Raw genomic sequence first — 25,532 nt, 5'->3', positions numbered from 1 at the left:
CAGCAAATATGTGCGGCAGATATTATCTTTATTTTATGGATAAGGAACTAGAAGCTCAGAACAGAGAAGAAGCATGCCCAAGGCGTCTGATTAACAGCTGAGCTGTGATTCAAATGGGTCATTCAGATGCCAAAATGCAAGCACTCGACTTTCGTGCCTCTTTCTGCACCCTTCTTTGGGCAACCTGAACACCAATTTGAGCTCAATGACCCTAGACAATATGCAGTAAGTACAAGTCTTCTCTTCATTAATAAACATAGATGCTATTGATCTTGATTAACTCCTGGGGTTGTTATAGACTTCAATTAAATAACCTTGATAAAGTGCTCTGAGTACATAAGTAGGCATTGTTTTTCAGACCACACTATTAAACATCTGCACCTTACAATGCCAATAATTGCGATGCAGAAACAGCACTTTTTAAAAAGTAATCTAAAAAGAAAAAATCTGTGCATAAATATTTGGTGTTAGTAATTTAACTGAACATTATATGTTTGCTTTAGAAACCAAAATATAATAGGTATTTCAGAAGTGGGTTTCCTCAAAAGACCTCAAGTTAAATCAAAAGACAAAACATTTCCAGAAAACTGAATCTTTCCACTTTTGTAGAAAAATCAGTTAGAATTTTAGTTGGGTACTTCTTTGGTCTCAGTACTTCCTTACAGATGTAATGTGACCATGATGTTCCAGGTCAATTATTAACATGAACCTGAGAAAAACCATGAATTTAAGAATTGAGAAAAGCAAACACACGCAAACCAAAGGAAGATGGATCTGTGTGTGAACCTAATTTTCCTCAGAAGAAAAACAGATATCTCCTCCAACATAAGGGTTCGCTCAGATTTACTTTTCCTATTAGTAACTTATTTAATATGGCAATGAACAAAAGGCAATCCATTAAAAAGCAATTTTCCTCTTACTACAGGGTGTTTTATAATTTGATGTCTAGCACTCAATCAGAATGTAGCAATCCTGGGCTTCCCTGGTGGCGCAGTGGTTCAGAGTCTGCCTGCCGCTGCAGGGGACACGGGTTCGCGCCCCAGTCCGGGAAGATCCCGCATGCCGCGGAGCAGTTGGGCCCGTGAGCCATGGCCGCTGTGCCTGCGCGTGCAGAGCCTGTGCTCCGCAACGGGAGAGGCCACAACAGTGAGAGGCCCGTGTACCAAAAAAAAAAAAAAGAATGTAGCAATCCTTTAATATTTTATGAGCAGAAAGCAACTAATTTGGGCATTTCTGAATCTGTAGATTTCAGAAATGTGGGAGTCTTTGGTAGGCCTTGCAAAATGTCAAGAATGGCCTTTGCAGTCAGTAGAGGGCGAACACAAGTCAACCTGAAATCTCAAACTATCAAAATATTGGAAAAAATATGCTTTACAACAGATAATGGGTAGATAGATAGATAATATATAAATATATATATATAATATTTATACACACATTTATAACCAATAGGAAAAAATATCAGTCCCACTTCATTCTTACACTTTCCCAAATGCAAGACTGACTCTTGGGGCCAGAGACTGTATCTGGTTCACCTTCGCACCTACAGTGTCTAGTAGAGTCCCTGGTACATTGTAAGTAATCTGTAAATTTTTATTAAACAAATGAATAAATGCATTTGTCGTCTTAGATGAAGGAAGCGTGCCATGAGTATGTCAGGTCCCAGCTGTCCAAGCCCAACCTCACTGCAGAGACCAGACCTGACCAGATGCTAAGCAAACTGTGGCAGAATGTTGAAATCCTTCTCTGCAACAGAAGGTTCTCACCTTCTGGAATAATATATAGTGCAAGAACAGCATCTGGGGCACCTCCAGAGATCCCAAAGGTATTTGCTTTCATCCCCACTCTGTTACCTCAGCCCATGCGAATGGGATTCTATCCTGGCTCCTGGCTTGACTACCAGGTCTTGAAAAGTCTGGGAAGGCTGCTGTACACCAGCTAGAGGTCAGCCCTTACTCTGTACCAGTTCCCTCCCCCAAAGCACAGAGTGACGTCCACCTGAGCAGCACTGTCTGCTCAGACTCCTGCCACCAAGGTTCCCATCTGCCCACCAGACGGGGTCCCACTGACAAGGAGGAGAGTCCAGATCAGATCCACGTTTACCTTGCCCACACACAGCCTGAAATTTGGCTATCTTGTCCAAGTTAGTTTCCCTAGGTTGAATACTATCTGTTCCCAGGATACTCCTCTCACGCCTCCCACTGCAATTTCAGCCACCAACGTTACTTGTGATACAGACAAAATGAATGCGACTACTCAAATCATCACCTCAAATCCTACCAATCTATTTCTGGGGAAATGTAGGAATATAAGTGCACGGTGAGATTTATGAGTACATTACCCAAGGACACAAAAGTCATAAGTGGCAGAGATGGAACCAAGCTGCCCCTTGTCCCCAGTATTCTCCTTCTAGTTCACCATATCTCTGTTCTGTGCTAACTTTTAACATGTCCATTAGGCAAAGGAGAAGAGGAGAAAGCTGGGTATGGCAGTCAAAGCACACAAGAGTATACCTTCTACTGCCATCAGGATGAGAGCTAATAGCCAAAGCAGGCCATTGGGGAAGATGAAAATGAAAGCAGGGTAAGAAAAGGACATTGCAGGGCAATAACCTGGACACAAGAAGTACCAGCCAAGCAGAGCATGATTCTGCTTCTTCTCCAGTTTCTCAAAATCTTGGATGGTCTTGCAGTGCTTTTAAGCAAGTGACTTTCTACAGTTTCCCCCACCAAATTGAAATGAATGCAAAATACGCATGGTTATCAGACTGAGGAATTCAGGAGAATTTGTTTGATTCAGGACTTGAATCCTTCAGCGGAATACACAGTAAGCTACAGAGCGGACATAAATCTCCACAAGTTAGTCGAATGAGGAGTAGGAAGAATAACTCACTTCAAGCACCCAGATAAACTGAAATGTTAACATTGGTGATGAGTGAACCTGAGAACAGAAATCTCTCAGGTCAGGCTGCTACTCTTAATGCAAAAATGCCCTAATTTGGGCTCACTAGTAACAAACTTCCATGGCAGTTCAACGTCCACTTCAACTTCTTTCCCCCCCACCCCTACATGGGAGGATGATAACATCTTGGTCAAACACCTCAAACTCTTAGCTTCGTCCTTATTAAGTTTTAAATTTTTAAATTTACCTCAGCATGTGTGTAGTCAGTTCTACACTGTAAATAAAACATAACCCCCTTCTCAATTTAATCTTTAGATTCTTTCCCATTAATCATTTCAGACCATTATTTTAAGCTCTCAAGCAGGTGACTAAATATTTACGCTTTCACAATAATAGCAAACACTTGACATTTCTCTGGTATAAACAGCCTTCTCTGGTGCCCATGTTATTAAGTCTACAAGGAAAGATTTATCTGTGTGTCAGCTCTATAGCTGGTGGAAGGAATGGAATTTACCCACTATAGGAAGACTCAATGCTGACAATGATTGCAGGCCAGATTAAATCATATTTGCCTTAACAAGTTAAAGCCAAATTATGCCAGCGAGCAAAAGGCAGGAAAATTATCATGCTCTCTATTTCTAGGTGTCCTCTCCTAAATTTTATAATATAAGGAAGAAAAAGAGCAATAAGCACATTTCTGAACACATTTTTCATGATCATCTACCCATTTCCTTCAATAATTCCTTCTTTCATAGAGAAAGCATTCTAAACAAGTAAAATACCGGAAGCAAGAGGATTTCATTAAGGTATGCAATTGTTCTTTACATAAAAAAGATGTTTCAAAAAAAAGAAAAAAGATTCAGCTTTATCGGAACCAAGATGGCGGAGTAGAAGGATGTGCTCTCACTCCCTCTTGTGAGAACACCAGAATCACAACTAGCTGCTGGACAATCATTGAAAGGAAGACACTGGAACTCACCAAAAAAGATACCCCACATCCAAAGACAAAGGAGAGGCCACAATGAGATGGTAGGAGGGGCACAATCACAGTAAAATCAAATCCCATAACTGCTGGGTGGGTGACTCACAAACTGGAGAACACTTATACCACAGAAGTCCACCCACTGGAGTGAAGGTTCTGAGCCTCATGTCAGGCTTCCCAACCTGGGGCTCTGGCAATGGGAGGAGGAATTCCTAGAGAATCAGACTTTGAAGGCTAGTGGGATTTGATTGCAGGACTTCGACAGGACTAGGGGAAAGAGAGACTCCACTCTTGGAGGGCACACACAAAGTAGTGTGTGCATTGGGACCCAGGGGAAGGAGCAGTGACCCCAGGGGAGACTGATCCAGACCTACCTGCTAGTGTTTGAAGGCCTCCGGCAGAGGTGGGGGGTGGCGGTGGTTCACCGTGAGGACAAGGATATGGGCAGCAGAAGTTCTGGGAAGTACTCCTTGGCGTGAGGCTTCCCAGATCAGCCATTAGCCCCACCAAAGAGCCCAGGTAGGCTCCAGTGTTGGGTTGCCTCAGGCCAAACAACCAACAGGGAGGGAAGCCAGCCCCAACTATCAGCAGACAAGCGGATTAAAGTTTTACTGAGCTCTGCCCACAAGAGCAACAGTCAGCTTTACCCACCACCAGTCCCTCCCATCAGGAAACTTGCACAAGCCTCTTAGATAGCCTCATCCACCAGAGGGCAGAGAGCAAAAGCAAGAAGAACTACAGTCCTGCAGTCTGTGGAACAAAAACCACATTCACAGAAAGATAGAGAAGATGAAAAGGCAGAGGGCTATGTACCAGATGAAGGAACAAGATAAAACCCAAGAAAAACAACTAAATGAAGTGGAGATAGGCAACCTTCCAGAAAAAGAATTCAGAATAATGATAGTGAAGATGATCCAAGACCTTGGAAAAAGAATGGAGGCAGAGATCCAGAAGATGCAAGAAATGTTTAACAAAGACTTAGAAGAATTAAAGAACAAAGCAACAGAGATGAACAATACAAATGACAATGAAAGCATGACAATCCAAAACCTATGGAATGCAGCAAAAGCAGTTCTAAGAGGGCAGTTTATAGCTATAAAAACCTACATCAAGAAACAAGAAAAATCTCAAATAAACAATCTAACTTTACACCTAAAGGAACTAGAGAAAGAAGAACAAACAAAACCCAAAGTTAGCAGAAGGAAAGAAATCATAAAGATCAGAGCAGAAATAAATGAAATAGAAACAAAGAAAACAATAGCAAAGATCAATAAAACTAAAATCTGGTTCTTTGAGAAGATAAACAAAATTGATAAACCATTAGCCAGACTCATCAAGAAAAAGAGGGAGAGGACTCAAATCAATAAAATGAGAAATGAAAAAGGAGAAGTTACAATAGACACTGCAGAAATACAAAGCATCCTAAGAGACTACTACAAGCAACTCTATGCCAATAAAATGGACAACCTGGAAGAAATGGACAAATTCTTAGAAAGATATAACCTTCCAAGACTGAACCAGGAAGAAACAGAAAAAATGAACAGACCAATCAGAAGTAATGAAATTGAAACTGTGATTAAAAATCTTCCAACAAACAAAAGTCCAGGACCAGATGGCTTCACAGGTGAATTCTACGAAACATTTAGAGAAGAGCTAACACCCATCCTTCTCAAACTCTTCCAAAAAACTGTGGAGGAAGGAACACTCCCAAACTCATTCTATGAGGCAACCATCACCCTGATACCAAAACGAGACAAAGATACTACAAAAAAAGAAAATTACAGACCAATATCACTGATGAATATAGATGTGAAAATCCTCAACAAAATACTAGTAAACAGAATCCAACAACACATTAAAAGGATTATACACAATGAACAAGTGGGATTTATCCCAGGGATGAAAGGATTCTTCAATATACGCAAGTGAATCGATGTGATACACCATATTAACGAATTGAAGAATAAAAACCATATGATTATCTCAATAGATGCAAAAAAAGCTTTTGACAAAATTCAACACCCATTTATGACATAAACTCTCCAGAAAGTGGGCATACAGGGAACCTACCTCAACATAATAAAGGCCATATACGACAAACCCACAGCAAACATCATTCTCAATGGTTAAAAACTGAAAGCATTTCCTCTAAGATCAGGAAAGGGACAAGGATATCCACTCTCACCACTATTATTCAACATAGTTTTGGAAGTTCTAGCCACGGCAATCAGAAAAGAAAAAGAAATAAAAGGAATACAAATTGAAAAAGAACAGTAAAATTGTCACTGTTTGCAGATGACATGATTCTATACATAGAGAATCCTAAAGATGCCACCAGAAAACTACTAGAGCTAATCAATGAATTTGGTAAAGTAGCAGGATACAAAATTAAGGCAAAGAAATCTCCTGTATTCCTATACACTAATGATGAAAAATCTGAAAGAGAAATTAAGGAAACACTCTCATTTACCATTGCAACAAAATGAATAAAATACCTAGGAACCAACCTACCTAGGGAGACAAAAGACCTGTTTCCGAAAACTATAAGACACTGATGAAAGAAATTAAAGATGATACCAACAGATGGAGAGATATACCATGTTCTTGGATTGGAAGAATCAATATTGTGAAAATGCCTATACTACCCAAAGCAATCTACAGATTCAATGCAATCCCTATCAAATTACCAATGACATTTTTTATGGAACTAGAACAAAAAATCTTAAAATTTGTATGGAGACACAAAAGACCCTGAATAGCCAAAGAAATCTTGAGGGAATAAATGGAGCTGGAGGAATCAGGCTCCCTGACTTCAGACTACACTACAAAGCTACAGTAATCAAGACAATACGGTACTGGCACAAAAACAGAAACACAGATCAATGGAACAAGATAGAAAGACCAGAGATAAACCCATGCACCTACGGTCAACTAATCTATGACAAAGGAGGCAAGGATATACAATGGAGAAAAGACAGTCTCTTCAATAAGTGGTGCTGGGAAAACTGGATAGCTACATGTAAAAGAATGAAATTAGAACACTCCCTAACAGCAAACACAAAAATAAACTCAAAATGGATTCGAGACCTAAATGGAAGACCAGACACTATAAAACTCTTAGAGGAAAATATAGGAAGAACACTCTTTGACATAAATCACAGCAAGATCTTTTTTGATCCATCTCTTAGAGTAATGGAAATAAAAACAAAAATAAACAAATGGGACCTAATGAAACTGCAAAGCTTTTGCACAGCAAAGGAATCCATAAACAAGATGAAAAGACAAGCTTCAGAAAGGGAGAAAATATTTGCAAATGAATCAACGGACAAAGGATTAATCTCCAAAATATATAAACAGCTCATGCACCTCCATATAAAAAAAAAAACCCAATCCAAAAATGGGCAGAAGATCTAAATAGACATTTCTCCAATGAAGACATAGAGATGGCCAAGAGTCACATGAAAAGCCACTCAACATCACTAATTATTAGAGAAATGCAAATTAAAACTACAATGAGGTATCACCTCGCATTGGTTAGAATGGGCATCATTAGAAAATCTACAAACAAAAAATGCTGGAGAGGGTGTGGAGAAAAGGGAACCCTCTTGCACTTTTGGTGGGAATGTAATTTGATTCAGCCACTATGGAGAACAGTTTGGAGGTTCCTTAAACAACTAAAAATAGAATTACCATATGATCCGCCACTGGGCATATACCCAGAGAAAACCATAATTCAAGAAGACACATGCACCCCAATGTTCATTGCAGCACTGTTTACAATTGCCAGGTCATGGAAGCAACCTAAATGCCCATCGACAGACAAATGGATAAAGAAGATGTGGTACATATATATAATGGAATATTACTCAGTCATAAAAAGGAAAGATATTGGGTCATTTGTTGAGACGTGGATGGATCCAGAGACTGTCATACAGAGTGAAGTAAGTCAGAAAGAGAAAAAAAATATCGTATATTAACGCATATATGTGGAACCTAGAAAAATGGTACAGATTAACCGGTTTGCAGCGCAGAAATTGAGACACAGATGTAGAGAACAAACGTATGGACACCAAGGGGGGAAAGTGGTGGGGCAGTGGGGGTGGTGGTGTGAAGAATTGTGAGATTGGGATTGACACGTACACACTGATGTGTATAAAACTGATGACTGCGGCTTCCCTGGTGGCACAGTGGTTGAGAGCCCGCTTGCTGATGCAGGGGACATGGGTTTACGCCCCGGTCTGGGAAGATCCCATGTGCCGCGGAGCGGCTAGGCCTGTGAGCCATGGCTGCTGAGCCTGCGTGTCCGGAGCCTGTGCTCCGCAACGGGAGAGGCCACAACAGTGAGAGGCCCACATATCGCAAAAAAAAAAAAAAAAAAAAAAAATTGATGACTAATAAGAATCTGCTGTATAAAAAAAAAATAAAATAAAATTCAATAAAAAAAGAAAGAAAAGAAAGTGATCTACTGGTAGCGTAAAAACTGGAATTTTTAAAAAGGAATCCATAGATCTATTTCCTAAACAGAGAAATATATACTCATTTCTTAATATACATTCTTTTTTATAATATTTGAAATTCAGTCACAATACCTGCACATTTTTCCATCCCTGTAGATTTTAATAATATTTATTCCCAGGGCAGACATGAAGAAATACATACACTGGAAACCTGAGCCAAAGAATGTTCGGTCCACGGGGATGCTCCTGCTTAGCTGTCAGCATCTTGGGAACCCTGCATGTAGGTCAGGGCACTACCCTGGAAGCTGGGTCTCTGCCAAGCCTCACACCCTGTGGGAAATATGTGTACTTACGCAGCTCGCCCACTTTCAAGATCTCACACAGCATCTTGGTCAGCTCTATACTACTGCGGCCAAAGGGACATTCATGCTTATCTTCTCGGCTACTGTTCTCAAGCACAATCTGCAAGCAGGAAAGGGAACAGGTCAGAAAGGAAAGTCAGTTTGTAGAAAACATCAAAAATGTTGGCTCTACTATAAAGAGAAACAGATCCACTCCAGACCACCAAACTAGGGCTCTTGGGGGCAGAACAAAGCTGTACTTTAAGTATATTCTCTGTAAAAGGACTGAAAACTCTCATGTTTTCCAAATCTCCTAAAACCATTTTCAACTCTGTAAGAGGATATTTTGCTCATTGGTTTCCACTTACACAGAGGTGCCCATGGAGAGTTTTTTAAAATAGCACAGTAAAGACTTTTTACTTAAGTGACAAAACCACTCTCTTTTTCTCCCGGTCATATCTTCTCTTTCCTGGGAATAGCAACTCTCTTTCTATGACTTCATCTCCTACATTTTTTTCCTTTTCTTAAATATTTTTTTCTATTTATGATAGGATATTGAATATAGTTCTCTGTGCTGTACAGTAGGACCTTGTTGTTTATCCATTCTATATATAGAAGCTTACATCTGCTAATCCCAACCTCCCACTCCATCCCTCCCCCAAACCCCTCCCCCTTGGCAAACACCAGTCTGTTCTCTATGTCTGTGATTCTGTTTCTGTTCCATAGATAAGTTCATTTGTGTCATATTTTAGATTCCACATGTAAGTGATATCATATGGTATTTGCCTTTGTCTTTCTGGCTTACTTCACTTAGTTTGATAATCTCTAGTTGCATCCATGTTGCTGCAAATGGCATTATTTTGTCCTTTTTTAATGGTTCAGCTCCTATGTTTAATCACATATTTCCCACAGGAGTTTCCATGTTCTTACAAGATCTCTCCCTTGGCACTAGTTGACCGGACCACACCTAAGGGACACGTGACACAAACTGGACCAACCAGAGTCCTTCCCTGAGACTTATCACACAAAAAGGGAAAAACTGGCCCAACTACGCTGACAGTACCCACGAGGTATGAGTGTAGGAACTACCTGAAAGTGAATCTGCAAGAAAAAAAACAAAAAAAGGAAAAAGGAAAGCAAGCCAAAATGCAAGGGAAAACAGAGAGGAGAGGCACTGGTAGCCCTGGCAGCGTTTGAGCGGCTGGTCCCACGTGTTCCTGGAGCAAAGCTACTTCCCTAACCTTACGGTTTATTTGCTAAACCCTTCCACTGAAAATCCTTTGGGCCATCCAATAAATTCTCCTCTTTCCTTAAGCTAGTTTGAGATATTCCTACCATAACTAAGGGAGTCATTCTGCACATGTATTAAACAAAAGGAAAACAAAAGAGGAAACCTCTATTTTAAAGTTACTAAACTTCAAAAATAAAGGGGAATTAGCCAATTGTTCTAAAATGCACAAAATTAAAAAAAAAAGTTGCCAATCTTCAAATTCATACGTTGACAAAGGAATAATCAGCATATCCATCTCTGACACCATCTCCAACTTCCTCAATGGAGTTGTCTGGAATGTCCTCAAAAGCTACACCGCCCTGAGTAGGTGCATCCCAGTAGCGTTTACAACAATGTTGTACATCAACTTATGTTGTTTTTCCCCCAGACTATGACCTCTTCGGTGGCAGAAATGATGTTTTATTCATTCCATCTACAGTAGTAAATGAGTACCTCTTGTCTACCAGGAAGATGTCTAGGCCTATAAGATGGAGAACAAGACCAGGGCTCTGACTTATCAAAGCATCCACTCTAATTGAGGGAAACAGATAAAACAAAAGAGGTAATTACAGTTTATAACAAGTGTCATGAAAAAAAGTAGTTGAGGTGGCAAAGAATAACAGGGAAGACTTGGGGAGGAGAGTGTAGACAACTAGGTGACTATTGGGAATCAAAGGGTGAGAAAGAGCTTGCCATGTCAAGGTCGGGGAGAAAGACTATTTCAGTCAGAGATCAAGGACAGAGCCCCTGAGTTGAGTAAGATGTGTGTTGGACACAACCTCTGTACACTGCCTGGTCTACCATGTGGAGAGGTTTGGAATTGTACAGGGCAGTGTTCCGGTTCCAGGAGCTCAACAACAAAAAAACAAACAACCCAATCCAAAAATGGGCAGAAGACCTAAATAGACATTTCTCCACAGAAGACATACAGATGGAAAAGAGACACATAAAAGCCTGCTCAACATCACTAATTATTAGAGAAATACAAATCAAAAGTACAGTGAGGTATCACCTCACACCAGTTAGAATGGGCATCATCAGAAAATCTACAAACAACAAATGCTGGGAAGGTTTGGTGAAAAGGGAACCCTTTGCACTGTTGGTGGGAATGTAAATTGATACAAGAACTATGGAGAACAGTATGGAGTTTCCTTAAAAAACTAAAAATAATTACCATATGACCCAGCAATCGCACTAATGGGCATGTACCCAGAGAAAACCATAATTCAAAAAGACACATGCACGCCAATGTTCATTGCAGCACTGTTTACAATAGCCAGGTCATGGAAGCAACCTAAATGCCCATCAACAGACGAATGGATAAAGATGTGGTACATATATACAATGGAATATTACTCAGCCATAAAAAGGAACGAAATTGGGTCATTTGTAGAGACGTGGATGGACCTAGAGACTGTCATACAGAGTGAAGTAAGTCAGATAGAGAAAAACAAATATCGTATATTAACGCATATATGTGGAATCTAGAAAAATGGTACAGATGAACTGGTTTGCAAGGCAGAAATAGAGATACTGCTGTAGAGAACAAACGTATGGACAGCAAGGGGGGAAGTGGGGGTGGGGTGGTGGTGGTGGTGGGATGAATTAGGAGATTGGGATTGACACACATACACTAATATGTATAAAAAAGATATCTAATAAGAACCTGCTGTATTAAATAAATAAATAAATAAATAAATAATAATAACTAACCTCCCCATACCCTGGGGCCTCTTGCCTTCTGAGATGGCCCACACTCTGTCTGTGGAGTGTGTTTCTAAATAAATCCACTCCTTACCTATCAATCAATCAATCAATCAATAAATCAATAAAATAAAATAAAGCCAAAGGAGGAGGTTTTCAATACAAATGTGCTCCCACTGTTATCTGCACAAACACTGTAACAATAACACACACATACACACACACATAATTATTGTATGCACTGACAGTACCACACTAACAAATCAACCATTTCCATTTGGGGATGTTCCTCCAGCATTGCAAGTATACCTAACCCTAATCACAACCTAAACAGTTCCACTTGCTGAATCACGGCAGTTTTCGAAGTTCATCATTGTTGCTTTATCACCCTTATGATTGTCCAAGAAGTTGATGAACCATCCCATTTTGTGGGACCTGTCAAGTGTTTGCAGCACATGCTCACATAAATAATTATGCATTGCATATCAGCATGAACCTAGCCTTTGCTGTCCTTGGGATTTATAAAATTCTTCCTTACAGTCTCTTTAGCCAACACGTGTTCTGAGTTGGTTGTTTTTCCTCTGAGAAAGCTGGTCATAAAATCCAACTAAATCCTTTCTCCTGGCAAGCAGGAAGGACCAGCGCTGGAGTCCTTGAAAGCCTCTGCCCCTCTTCATGGTCTCTTTTGGAAATTTGCCTGAACGTGAACAGTCTCATTCGCCTGAGCCTGTATCACCCTCTTCTTTTTAGGAGAATCCTTTCTGGCTCTAATCAGGAATTCCAGTTCAGGAAAGCAGGAGGGAAGAACAACTAAGTTCCCATCAATCAGTGAATCTTTCTCTTTGAAAATGTCTGTATCTGAGATTGCCCCATCAAGGGGCAAATCTGAATCTCTTGATGATGGGAAATGAGTGGGGAAAACAGAGCAAGAAGAACATAAAGAAAAGACAGGAGACAGGTAGTCTTCAGCCAGCCCCCAGCTCCCAGCGAGGACATTCCCTGGCATTTCACATTAACAATTCACATTTCACGAGAGCATCAATATTTAATGAGGATGTGATCTGAATACACTGTAGGTGGAATTACTGCAGCCAATAAATGTTCCGAAAACATTTCCAAGGCACTGTTTATTAGCAGGTACTAAATTAAGGAGTAATTTAAGTAACCAATACGTAAATCAGCTTGGAAAAGCCCTTCTCTTTACTCTTTAATGTACCATCCATCTCTAGGGACTACCCTGGTGGCACAGTGGTTAAGAATCCGCCTGCCAATGCAGGGAACACGGGTTCAAGCTCTGGTCCAGGAAGATCCACATGCTGCGGAGCAACTAAGCCCGTGTGCCTCAACTACTGAGCCTGCGCTCTAGAGCCCTCAAGCCACAACTACTGAGCTCGTGTGCCGCAACTACTGAAGCCCGTGTGCCTAGAGCCCGTGCTCTGCAACAAGAGAAGCCACCGCAATGGGAATCCCTCGCACCACAACGAACAGTAGCCCCCACTCACCGCAACTAGAGAAAGCCTGTGCACAGCAACAAAGACCCCATGCAGCCAAAAATAAGTAAATAAATAAATAAATAATTTAAAAAAGAGTCCTATGAACAAAGATCTGTTTTTAAAAAAAATGTGCCATCCATCTTATTATATTTACCCACCTAGAGAAAAACAGACTCTCCTTCTTGATTGGTTTCTTTAGACAAAGCCGACACAAACCTTTCAAGCTGCCTGTGTGGGCTTTAAGGTCAACACTGTTACAGAAATATTCAGAAAAGACTATGGTTATGAATGTTACTAATAAGATATTACTACAGTGAGAGATCATTCTTAGACTAGACAGTAGTTTTTTTTTTACTTAATACATACACTAATATATCTATTTTCAATTTCAACATTCTGGTATTAATCATGTTTACGTGAGATATTTTGAGCTCTATCTGGAAATATCAAAGCATATTTTTCATCTGTATTTTTTTCCCTCACTCTTTGGTTTTAAAAGCAAACATGCTGGAACAGAAACCTCGATGGATGGAGTACATATTAAAAACTGCTATTATCACTCATTTTAGAATACTTCATATACCGAAAGTAGTTGAAACTGTCTGCATATTTTATAGAACACTTGATATTTATGCAATATTAACTATAAAAAACATTTTATTAAATACTTCAACTTTACAGAGTATATTTACGTATTTTCTATCCACTGATTCCCCAACAAGTCCATAAAATGGATAAGGCAGGTATTATTATTATTCTCTTAAGAAAGTTAAAACAAGAGGAAGAGGTGATCTGCTTAGATCATAGCCTAAGTCACTCCTGGAATTCAATTTTTAAGGTCTTCAATTTCCAAATCTCCTCCTTCCCCATTATATTTCACACACTGCCTTCACATATACATTGCCGTGAAACTCAATGGATTTCATGTCTCAAGAGGCTAAGGGAACTTTGATCAATTTCCTCTATCTCACTGAAGTGGGTTTATAAATCCCAGACCCTTCTAGACAAAGGTATAAGGTTCTCTCTTATCTCATTTATCCCCTAAGGGTCAGTAACTATTGCTCAGGGTTAATGACTTTGTGTGGAGGGTTCCCACAGGCTTTACTTCCATGCATTTTGAGTTCTTCTTCTCCATTAGTGACAAACTTATCTGGCTTGGGAGTTACCTTTAAGTGCCAAGTACATGGCCAACCACACTCTAGTACTTGTCTCTTAGCTTCAGCATCATGTTGCTGACTTACGTTCAGCTGATTGTCCCTGTCACACTTTCCTCCTCTTTCTCTTAAGCTCTCCTCATCTGGGGTGAGTCCAGTCCATTCTGCTTTCCCTGTAGCCAGCCCTGGACCAAGCCTCAAGGGCTTCTTCCATCTCCTCTCATCTGTGGAGGTTTTTGTTCAGGCTGTTTTGACTCTGACGGTCACATGAAGCTTAATGGTCTCCTCACAGGCCAGCAAGGACAGTATGTGAACCTGGACCGTGTTCTCTCCAAGAGAAGGGATTGTCCGTCTCGCCCCAATTCTGACCCAAAGCTGCTGCGGGAAGCATGTATAACATAGAGAACCTGGGCCAAACTAGTGTAAGCTTGCATGAGGCGTTGCGTCTTTTTGTGAATTGTACACAAATTCCAGAAAGCCCACTTCATAGGACTGTTGTGCATCCTAAATCACAAAACAAAGGCAAAATGCCTAAAGCAGACTTGACAGAGTTGGTGTTTATAATCGCTTTATTGCCCTCCCTCTTCGTTTTTCCTTGAGGCCCTTGGCCAACATTTACCAGCAACTAAACAAAAATTATGACTGCAGTGAGACTGGCTCTTTGATGACTGGCCTCTGGGGACAGATGAAAGCAATGCAGAGGCTCTCCCATCATTCTAGCATGAGAAGCATAAAAACGGTGTCACCACCTACTTACACCAGAAATGCAAGATAGGAAGTCCCATGTGCTCATATTCAAGCAGGAATCTTCCACAGGAATACGGGGTTGTGCAAGTGCAGAGAATGAGCAAGGACACCAAAGAATAAGTCACAGCCTGATAGTTTTGGCAATAAAGTCCCAATACTAAACAGTTACAGCCACCATAGGACACCCGTCCTCGGAGTCTTGTCAACCCCACAAGCTCTATTAAAACTTGTCTGTTGGGCTTCCCTGGTGGCGCAGTGGTTGAGAGTCTGCCTGCCGATGCAGGAGACACGGGTTCGTGCCCCGGTTCGGGAAGATCCCACATGCCGTGGAGCGGCTGGGCCCGTGAACCATGGCCGCTGAGCCTGCGCGTCCGGAGCCTGTGCTCCGCAATGGGAGAGGCCACAACAGTGAGAGGCCCGCGTACCGCAAAAAAAAAACAAAAAAGAAATAAAAACCTTTATTTTATCCATGCACCCCCTCCCTACCCCCAACACAGGGGTACTTTTACATTAGTAACAGAATCAGGGAACACCCCAGAGTGAAGTGTTAGCCCTTAGATCTCATCATCAAGACACAGACATCTTCTAAAGTCAACGGGTAAGGCCACAGTGGGGTCCTCTCACAGAGACTTGCGGGCCAAGAGGGAGCCACCTTCTATGTTCCCTTTGGTATTAATGCTAGTGGTGATTGGTCTCAGAAAGCCAGAGAGAAGCTTTAGAAAGAGCACTGAACTGCCTCCAGGGGGTTGCACAAGAGCTTAACCGTGATCATGAATTTTGAGCAAGTCCCTAAAATCAAATAAACATGCCAAAGCCTTAATATGATTTTAAGTGGGCAGAGAACAAAGAACATTAAAATTATAGAAACTATGCCAAGCAGGAAGATAAACCAGAAAAAAATCAGAATTCCAGGCTGTTAGTCCACCTGATCCACCACTCCTTCTTCACAGATAAGGACAGTGAGCCCCAAAGTACAGAGCTTTAACGGCACAGACAAGAGGGCAGAGAAAGAGAAATCACAGCTAATATTCATCAAGAGCATTTATTCCCCAGGTCTCATTCGAAGTGTTTTCACTCATTATCTCATGTAAGGTACATGTACTACCACATGACAGAAATACTGCACTATCCCACTTTACAGCTGGAGAACCTGAAGCAAAAAGATGTATAATTTGCCCAAGGTTCACATAGCACAAAAATAAACAGACCCAGCTCAGGAACTTAGGTGGCCTAACCCTAGAGCACACATTCCTGGTTACTGATTCCTCCTGAAACACAGGATACCTACACTTACTGAAAAAGGAGAGGATGAAATAATAATAATAAAGCTTTGATCAGGAAAGTCCTTAACATGGAAGCAGATGACTGGATAATGTGGCTCTGGACAGAGACGATTTTCCTAGATCTACATCTAACAGACTTGGTGACTTAACACATATTCCTTAACGTGAGTTTCCACCTATAAAAATGGGAACAGGAATGCCAACCTACAAAGGGCTGTAAAGATTAAATGAAAATAAAAAATGGAGGTAAAGATCTCTTATTGCCTGAGACATCTCAAATACTCAGTGGGGGAGACGATTGATCTACTATTGCTATAATAATTACATGAGCTCTTGATTTACAGAAATATTCTTATAACTCTAGGGCAAAGATGTTGATAAAAACCACACACAACAAAAACCCAAATACAACTGCTATCGAAATTATTAATCTTGCTCTTTGGCAAAGTAAGGACTCAGGTGGAATAAATACTATTTCTGACTTAGGTGGGTTTCCTGAACTTCTTTCAGCATCTTTTGAGAACAGTGGCTCTCAAACTTGAGTGGGCATCAGAATCATCTGGGGGCTTATAAAACCCAGACTGCTGGCTTGCTCCCCGGAGTTTGATTCAGCAGGTCTGGGATGGAACATAAGAAAATATCAAAGCAAGCAAACCAAACTCTAAATTCTTCTGAGGCACTGGGGGGACTGAGACAGGGAGTGTTAGTAAGGCATTTTAGAGGTCTTTTAAAAATTATTTTTAGCAGCAGAGTCTTTAAAAAAGAAAAAAGCTTCTTCCCTGATCCTTAACTGGCCCTTTAGAGAGAAACCACTGTCCATGGTATGTCCAGGGCTGAAGAGCTGGGCCTCCAGGCCTTTGGAAGGGCCAATGACACCAAGCAATCCTGATGGAAAAACCAGTTAAGAGTGAGTGTAACAGATCACCAGGGAAAAGACCACCCAGAGAAGAGTGTGCAAAAACTTGAAGAGCTGTTTCCAAGGGCAAAAGAACAATGCATCCCAGGAAAAGGAGAAGTATGTACAAAGGGTCAGATTGGTGAAAAAATAAGGTGGAAAGCACACACAAGGAACCAAGATAAGTAACAATATGGACAAATGAGAAGAATGGTACAAAATCCAGCTAATGAGGTGAAATTCTTCCAGAATAAAATTAGGCAACTGCACATGCAGAGGCATAATAAAGGCCATAAATATAAAATGGCAAGGAATTGACTGGGTAATGGTGTAGTAATTAAAGCCTGGAGGTTCATAATAGACCTCGAATTGAACATTAATCAACCAAAAACAAATGCTGCCTGCACTTTGATATTGTGCAACAAAAGCAGGATGTGTGAAATACAGCAAGCAATCACACCCACACGCTGCTGAAAAGTCCTCCCTTTGAGTATGAAGTAGCACCGAAGGGGGAAACGATTAAATAACAGTGTATTTGTGCCTGTGCCTGCACAGTAACCCTGATGTCACTGGAGGAAGCCTAAGCAACAGCTCTGTTGACTGTTCCAAAGGCCAGAGGATAGAAGGAAAGATTCCCTAGCTGATGCCTGCATCAAAGAAACAGGGCTGGAAGACCTTCTCTCCTGTGCCAGTACACGTCTTCCTGGGCCCAAGGATGGCACAGGTGTGCGTGAAGGCACCTGTAGGCATCCCTAGAGGCTTGGAGAGGTAATATCTGGTTTATTTAAAGCAACGGTTCCCTAACGGAAGCATGCATTAGAATCATCTGGAAGCTTATTAAAACACAGATTGCTGGGCCCCACCCCCAGAGTTATGATTCAGCTGTTCTGGGGCAAACCCAAGAATCTGCATTTCTAACAAGTTCCCCTGTAATGTGGATGCTGCTAATTTGGGGCCACACTTTATGGACCACTGCTTTAAAGTTATATGACATCTCTACTTCCAGTTTCCATCATTAGCAAACCTCCTGTTTTTCAGGACGTGGAAAGCAATGAAAGTAGAAAGAAGAAGAAATAAATCTGAGTTTTTTGGGTTTGTTGTTTGTTTTTTCTGTGACTAATAAAAATATCATTAGTAAGAGTTAAAATCCATAGAAAGAGAATGCAGATTGGTAGTGGCCAGGGGTTGGGGGGATGGAGAATGGGAAACAACTGCTTAATGGGTACATGGTTTCCTTTCAGGGTGATGATAATTTATGTCTGGAACTAGGTAGAGGTGACGTTTGCACAACATATCATGAATGTACCAAATGTCGCTGAAGAGTTCACTTTGAAATGGTTAATTTTATGTTGTGTGAATTTTGCCTCAATTAAGAAAAGAGTGAATACCTATGGACTGATTACCCTGTGCAAACTCTCAAGTGTTTAACTCCTTTAGTCCTCATAAGTCATCCAAGCAGGACATGTTGCAGATGAGGAAACCACACCTTGGGCATTGAATAACATGCCTGCTGTCCAGCAGTTTAAATGTGATGTACCAGCATCCTGAGTCAACAAGCAAGGCTTCTATGTGATTTCTATACTGTGGTTTGAACTGTTTCTTGGGTGAAGTGAAATGTGTCTTTTTCAAACTGGGGTTTAGGACTGACCAGATGTGGGCCCTAGAGGTGATGGTCTGGAAATGGCCCAGGATGACAGTCCTACAGGACACCCAAGGACAGCCACACCCAAGGACAGCTTCACACCCAGGGAGTGAAGCATGAAGGCCTTACAAATTCCTTCGGTATACACTGATGGATAAGGCCTCCACTGCATGCTGCTTAAATGCAAATCACATGCCTTTCCTTGCATTTATTTGTGAAAGCTCACTTTTTTTTTTAACATCTTTATCGGGGTATAATTGCTTTACAATGGTGTGTTAGTTTCTGCTTTATAACAAAGTGAATCCGTTGTACATATACATATGTTCCCATATCTCTTCCCTCTTGCGTCTCCCTCCCTCCCAACCTCCCTATCCCACCCCTCCAGGCGGTCACAAAGCACCGAGCTGATCTCCCTGTGCCATGCGGCTGCTTCCCACTAGCTATCTACCTTACGTTTGGTAGTGTATATATGTCCATGCCTCTCTCTCGCTTTGTCACAGCTTACCCTTCCCCCTCCCCATATCCTCAAGTCCGTTCTCTAGTAGGTCTGTGTCTTTATTCCTGTCTTACCCCTAGGTTATTATATTGCAGATATACAAAGGACAACCGTAAGTTGGCTCAAGCTTTAAAGCACTCACTGATCACCTGAAGATCTTGTTAAAATGCAGATTCTGATCCAGTAGCCTGGGGTAAGCCTGAGGTCCTGCATGTCTAACCAGATCCCAGAAGATGCTGATGCTGCTGGTCCGAGCACCACATTTTGAAAATCAAACTACTATCCTCCCCCAAATCTACCACGGAAGTTCTAGCCCCACTCTCCTCCACACCCTTTGATTGACTCATTTATCCAACAAAGCTTTTCTTTAAGCCTTGATTATTGCTAAGTAACTTGCTGGATGCTAAAAATACACATACGAGTAAAATACCATCTTCAGGGGCTTGCAATCTACTTGGAAGACATATGGGGATGGGATTTGTAGGGCGGACAGACTTTCATTTGCTATGTAACTCTTCTGTGTCCTTCCAAATTGTTTGCATTTTTTACAAGGAAGTACGACTCTCTGGGATGAAGGTTCATGTGAAATGCAGTGGGCAGGCAGGCTAAGCTTCATCAAGAGGATAAAACTTGAAGGAGCAGAAACTAATTCCAGACTCTCTTCCGAGGCATCTTTTTAACATTCCAAACCAGAGGTGAGCTATGGACTGTAATAAAGATTAATTGCAACTGGGAAATGGATACCGAATGAAGGCAGAGAAGCCCCTCTGTATCTTGGGCAATATTAGCAATAAATCACACGATCACAAGTCAGAATTTTGACTCACTCAACGTTGCATTACTGAATACAAATGCCTCCTGTCTCCTTCAGTGGAATACAAAGACACCAAGATGTTTGGCATTGTCTGACAGTCACCGTTGGATGAAAAATTAGCCTTGACATTTCTCAAGCCTGATTTCTTACTGAGAAATTGTCACCACTTGTCTTAACAGTTATTGCAGTCTTAAAGCTATGTTACACTCACATATATTTGGATGTAACTCACTTTACTAAACAAACACATTCTCGGAGAGCTAGTGATAAAATGGATTCCTGTAAGTCAGATCACACCTGACTTTTTTTTTCGTTTTCTCACTTGGCTCACAGATTTATAAATTCACTCTGGTTTGGGAGAATGGACATGAGGGGATGAAAAGGTGAGGAAGAGAGAAATATTTTCCATCACCCTCTTCTGGACAATAATAATCTGCCTTTGCAGAAATATTTTCAAACAAAAAAATGTCAATTTTCCAATTATACACATATTAAATTAGCTACAATGGAAAAATTATTTATTGGAACCTAATTAAGAAATTAAGCCATACATTGTTTTACTTCAAGTTAAAGGCATGTGAAAAGGAAATCTTTCTTCTATTAAATCTCGCTTTTTAAAAGGAATTTATCTCATTATATCTAATTCTACATAAGCATCCCAAATTTTGGCTAATTCTGCCAAACGAGAGATCTCTGCTGTGAGACAGCCCTCCTACAGGGGTAGGTCCATATGTGATTCCTTCTGTGGGAATTGCTTCCCCTGACACCCGTCCACCCCTACCTCCCCTCCCGTGCCTGTCTAAATTGTCCTTCTCCTTTGGCCCCAAGCCAGTGTCACTTTCTTCATAAAACCTAATGCAATTCCTTTGTCTAAAAACCCACAGTCCTTTATCTATATCTTTCTCACAGCAATTCTCACTTTCTGCTCCAAATTGTGGTGAAATACATGTCTTACTTCCCCTGGTGGGGTTGAGCCCTTGAGGTCAGGAACCATATCTCAGTCACCTGTGAATTCCCCACACCACAGCATACACTAGGCACTTATTAATGAACAATGAACACTAGCTTGCCTGGTTTTTTTTTTGGCTGCATTGGGTCTTCGCTGCTGCGCTTGGGGTCTCTCTAGTTGCGGCGAGTGGGGGCTACTCTTCGTTGCGGTGTGAGGGCTTCTCATTGCTGTGGCTTCTCTTGTTATGGAGCACGGGCTCTAGGCACATGGGTTCAGTAGTTGTGGCACATGGGCTTAGTTGCTCTGTGGTATATGGGATCTTCCCAGACCAGGGCTCGAACCCGTGCCCCCTGCATTGGCAGGTGGATTCTTAACCACTGTGCCACCAGGGAAGTCCCTTGCCTGGTTTTAATATGAGAATTTTCATAATCTATTATTTAACATTCACGTGCATCCTGAGTTCCAATTACCTCCTTATCCCCCGTCATCCACATTCCCCATTGTATTTCCCTGTGGATTTTATCAGAAGCAATGACTTCTGTGATGCTCCCAGCAACCTCTGACCTCACCCTGTCCTTTGCTGAGGGGGTGCTCAGGACCCAGAAGTTACCTGGAGTCTAGCCGTGTGGCTAGGAATCCAAGCTGTGGAGGAAAACTCATTTAGAAAGTCTCTGAGTCTACTGCTTGTGCAGGGACAACATGGCCAGATGAAGGACATACTCAGAAGGGAATTCTCTCTGGGCCAAAGCCCACATACCAAAGGCCTGCTTAAGGAAACTGCATACTCACCTTCTTTGGGCATGGGGAAAACAAACATTTACAGAGAGTTGGAATGTGGGAAAAATGTCCTTAGTTGTATGTTTATGGAAAACACTTGGCAATTATTTGCTATAAACACTTCCTGTGATGCTGAGAATGAAAACCAGCAGGAAAAATTGTCTGAGATGATAGGAGGCCAACTTCCATAGCAAAGGAACGTGCCCCCCACATACCCCTCACGCTCCACTCCTCAGTCTCCTGTTGCCATGAAGGGGGACCCAGAATCTGAGTTTGCGTGAATGGGGGCAGGTTCTCTTAGTCATTTTCTTATACAGAACCCATGTCTACTCATGTAACATACACTTATTCTCACGGCTTTCATAACTAAGATTTTAGGTGAGGCTTGATACCATGTAGCTCATCAGTTCTAACAAACTGTGGCCATTTCAATGACCCCACCCATTGAAAGGCAGATTTCTTCCGAGTCTGATTTCAGTTTTGATTCTCTGACAAATAACACATATGGCCATGAAGGACTTCCGTGGGGAAAAGAGAGATGTAACACTGGTCAGGGATTCGACATATCAACTCTTTAATCTTTTGTTTAGTGAATAATTTAAATGTCCCGGTGCTAGACAGTGAGGACAAAAGACCAAAAAAAAAAAAAAAAAAGGAGGAAAAAGGTCTCTGCTCAAAAATGTCATGCTTGAGAGAAATAATGATCAAATAATAAAACACGTAATTATATAATTCCAAGTTAAGTCAGTGCTATAAAGGAAATAACAAGGAAAGAAAAGCAATAAAAGAGGAGCCTTCAGGATGAAGTCCTAAAGAATGAATGAGAGTTACGTGGGCAAGTAAGTATGGGCAGAGAAAAGGGGGGCTGAGATAACAGGAACAGCATGTGCAAGAGCCCTGTGGCACAAAAGCATCACCATTCAAGAAATGAAACTGACTTCCCTGATCTTGGTAATCACAAGTTTGTAGACAGGTATGAATGACATATATCAGGGTCTTCTAAAAGCCACCAAGTTCAAGGACGCTTGTACTTACGTACAGAATAGCATTTGATAAACCAGCCAGAGAGAAATTAGTTGTTAGGGCTGTTATATCTGTTACTAACAGTGTTTCAGTTGCTCTATGAAATGTAAGAAAAATATTGTCTATGATTTATGATTTATACTAAATTTTGGAATCTTGGGTTTTACCAAGGCAGAGGAAAAGTCGATAAAATTAAGGTCAATGTAAAAATAAAGTTACCTGACAGTGTCAAACACTCCTGGGTGTACCAGGTGTATTGCCTAGTTCTGAAGGGGAAAGCTATTTTTACAGAATACAATGAAACATTCAGGAACACTACCACCTAAATTCTATTATACCAATACAAATTGCCTTCTGATTTGGTAGGCAGATTGCTAATACTGGCTGGACTCTGGTCACATGAATACAATTTAAAAATGAAAGTCAGCAGTGATTCACCCAAGTAAAAGCATCAGCGTATCTGGAGCAAGCCCATTTTGGGCCACACCAATATAACTACTAATTTGGTTTCCATTCCAGAATGCACAAAGGCCAGAAGGACAGCTGCAGTCAGGGAGATGATAGCATAGTCCAGATAAAAACCTGTTCTGTGGTATCTTACCTCGGGGTGACTGGCGATCCGGCCAGATGGCAGAACACCAGAACGCACTCAATTCAGGTACCGATTTAACAGATATGTGCTGAGTGCCTTCTGTGTGTCTGCCACTGCGCTGGCACTGGGGCACAGGAGAGACGCAGTACACAGTCCCTGCCCTCATGGAGCTTACACACTTGTACAGGTAAACAGGAAATAGACACAAAGGTAAATTTAGAGTATGTAAACAAGCATTACATTTGGAGCAAAACAAAAGAGGTAAGATGGACAGGGAGGTAAGGGATGAAATTACGGCTTTATATTTGCTGGTGAAGAAAGGCCACCCTGAGCCTAGAGCAAGCGAGGGAAGAAGGTCCCTGGCTAACTGGGGAGCAGATTCCCTGGAAACGAAGAGGCAAGTATAGACATACCTTGGAGGTATTATAGGTTTGGTTCCAAACCACTGCAATAAAGCGAATATCAAAATAAAGTGACTCACAAATTTTTTGGTTTCTCAGTGCATATAAAAGTTATGTTTACACTATACTGCAGTCTATTAAGTGTGCAAAACAATGTCATCTTTAATTAAAAAACACTCTACTGCTAAAAAATGCTGACCAGCATCTGAGGCTTCACCAGCACCTAGGCCTAATCTTTTTGTTGGTGGAGGGTCTTGCCTCGATGTTGATGGCTTCTGACTGATCAGGGTGGTGCTGCTGAAGGTTGGGGTGACTGTGATAATTTCTTAAAATGAGACAACAATGAAATTGGCCCCATTGATTGATTCTTCCTTTCATGAATGATTTCTCTGTACCATGCAATGCTGTCTGATAGCATTTCACTCACAGCAGAACTTCTTTCAAAATTGAAGTCAGTTCTATCAAACCCTGCCACTGCTTTATCAATTAAGTTTATGTAATATTCTGAATCCTATATTGCCTTTTCAATAATCTTCACAGCATCTTCATCAGGAGTAGATTCCACCTCAAGAAACTACTTTCTTTGCTCATCCATAAGAAGTAACTCCTCATCTGCTAAAGTTTTATCATGAGATTGTAGCAATTCAGTCACATCTTCAGGCTCCATGTCTAATTCTAGTTCTCCTGTTGATTCCACCACATCTGCAGTTACTTCCTCCACTGAAGTCTTGAACCCCTCAAAGTCATGCATGAAGGCTGGAATCAGCTTCTTCCAAACTCCTGTTAATGTTGACATTTTGACCTCTTCCCATGAATCACAATGTTCTTAATGGTATCTAGCATGGCAAATCCTTTCCAGAAACTTTTCAGTTTACTTTGCCCAGATCCATCAGAGGAATCACTATCTATGGCAGCTATAGCCTCACAAAAATGTATTTCTTGAAGAACAGGACCTGAAAATGGAAATTACTTCTTAATCCATGGGCTGCAGAATGGACGTTGTGTTAGCACGCATGAAAAAAACATTAATCTCCATCAGAATTCTTGGGTGACCAGGTGCAGTGTCGATAAGCAGAACTATTTCGAAATGAACGTTTTTTTCTGAGCAGTAGGTGTCAACAGTGAGCTTAAAATATTCAGGAGACCATGTTGTAAACAGATATGCTGCCATCCAGGTTTTTTTGTTCCATTTATAGAACACAGGCAGAGTCAACTTAGCATAATTCTGAAGGGCCCTAGGATTTTCATAATGGTAAATAAGCATTGGCTTCAACTTAAAATCACCAGCTGCATTAGCCCCTAACAAGAGAGTCAGCCTGTCTTTTGAAGTTTGAAGCCAGGCATTGACTTCTCCTCTCTAACTATGAAAGTCCTAGATGACATCTTCCAATAGAAGGCTATTCTGTCTACGCTGAAAATGTGTTGTTTGGTAGAGTCACCTTCATGGATTATCTGAGCTAAATCTTCTGGATAACCTGCTGCAGCTTCTGCATCAGCACTTGCTGCTTCACCTTGCACGCTGATGTTACGGAGACGGCTTCTTGCCTTAAACCTCATGAAGCAAACGCTGCTAGCTTCAAACTTTTCTTCTGCAGCTTCCTCACCCTCGCA

At 41.2% G+C, this 25,532-nt stretch overlaps 1 protein-coding gene across 6 annotated transcripts in view; it reads right to left on the bottom strand.

Moving 5' to 3' along the window:
• Positions 1–25,532, bottom strand: part of ELMO1 (engulfment and cell motility 1) — a 549,020-nt gene that overhangs the window by 245,310 nt on the left and 278,178 nt on the right. For all 6 annotated transcript variants that reach the window (XM_049715202.1, XM_049715199.1, XM_049715198.1 and 3 more), the window contains one exon: positions 8,694–8,802. In XM_049715202.1, the coding sequence (XP_049571159.1) occupies positions 8,694–8,802 (109 nt within the window). The remainder of the gene's footprint in view (positions 1–8,693; positions 8,803–25,532) is intronic.

This window comes from Orcinus orca, chromosome 9 (assembly GCF_937001465.1).
Source record: "Orcinus orca chromosome 9, mOrcOrc1.1, whole genome shotgun sequence".
NCBI classification, from domain to species: domain Eukaryota; kingdom Metazoa; phylum Chordata; class Mammalia; order Artiodactyla; family Delphinidae; genus Orcinus; species Orcinus orca.
This window is presented reverse-complemented; position numbering and strand designations above follow the sequence as displayed.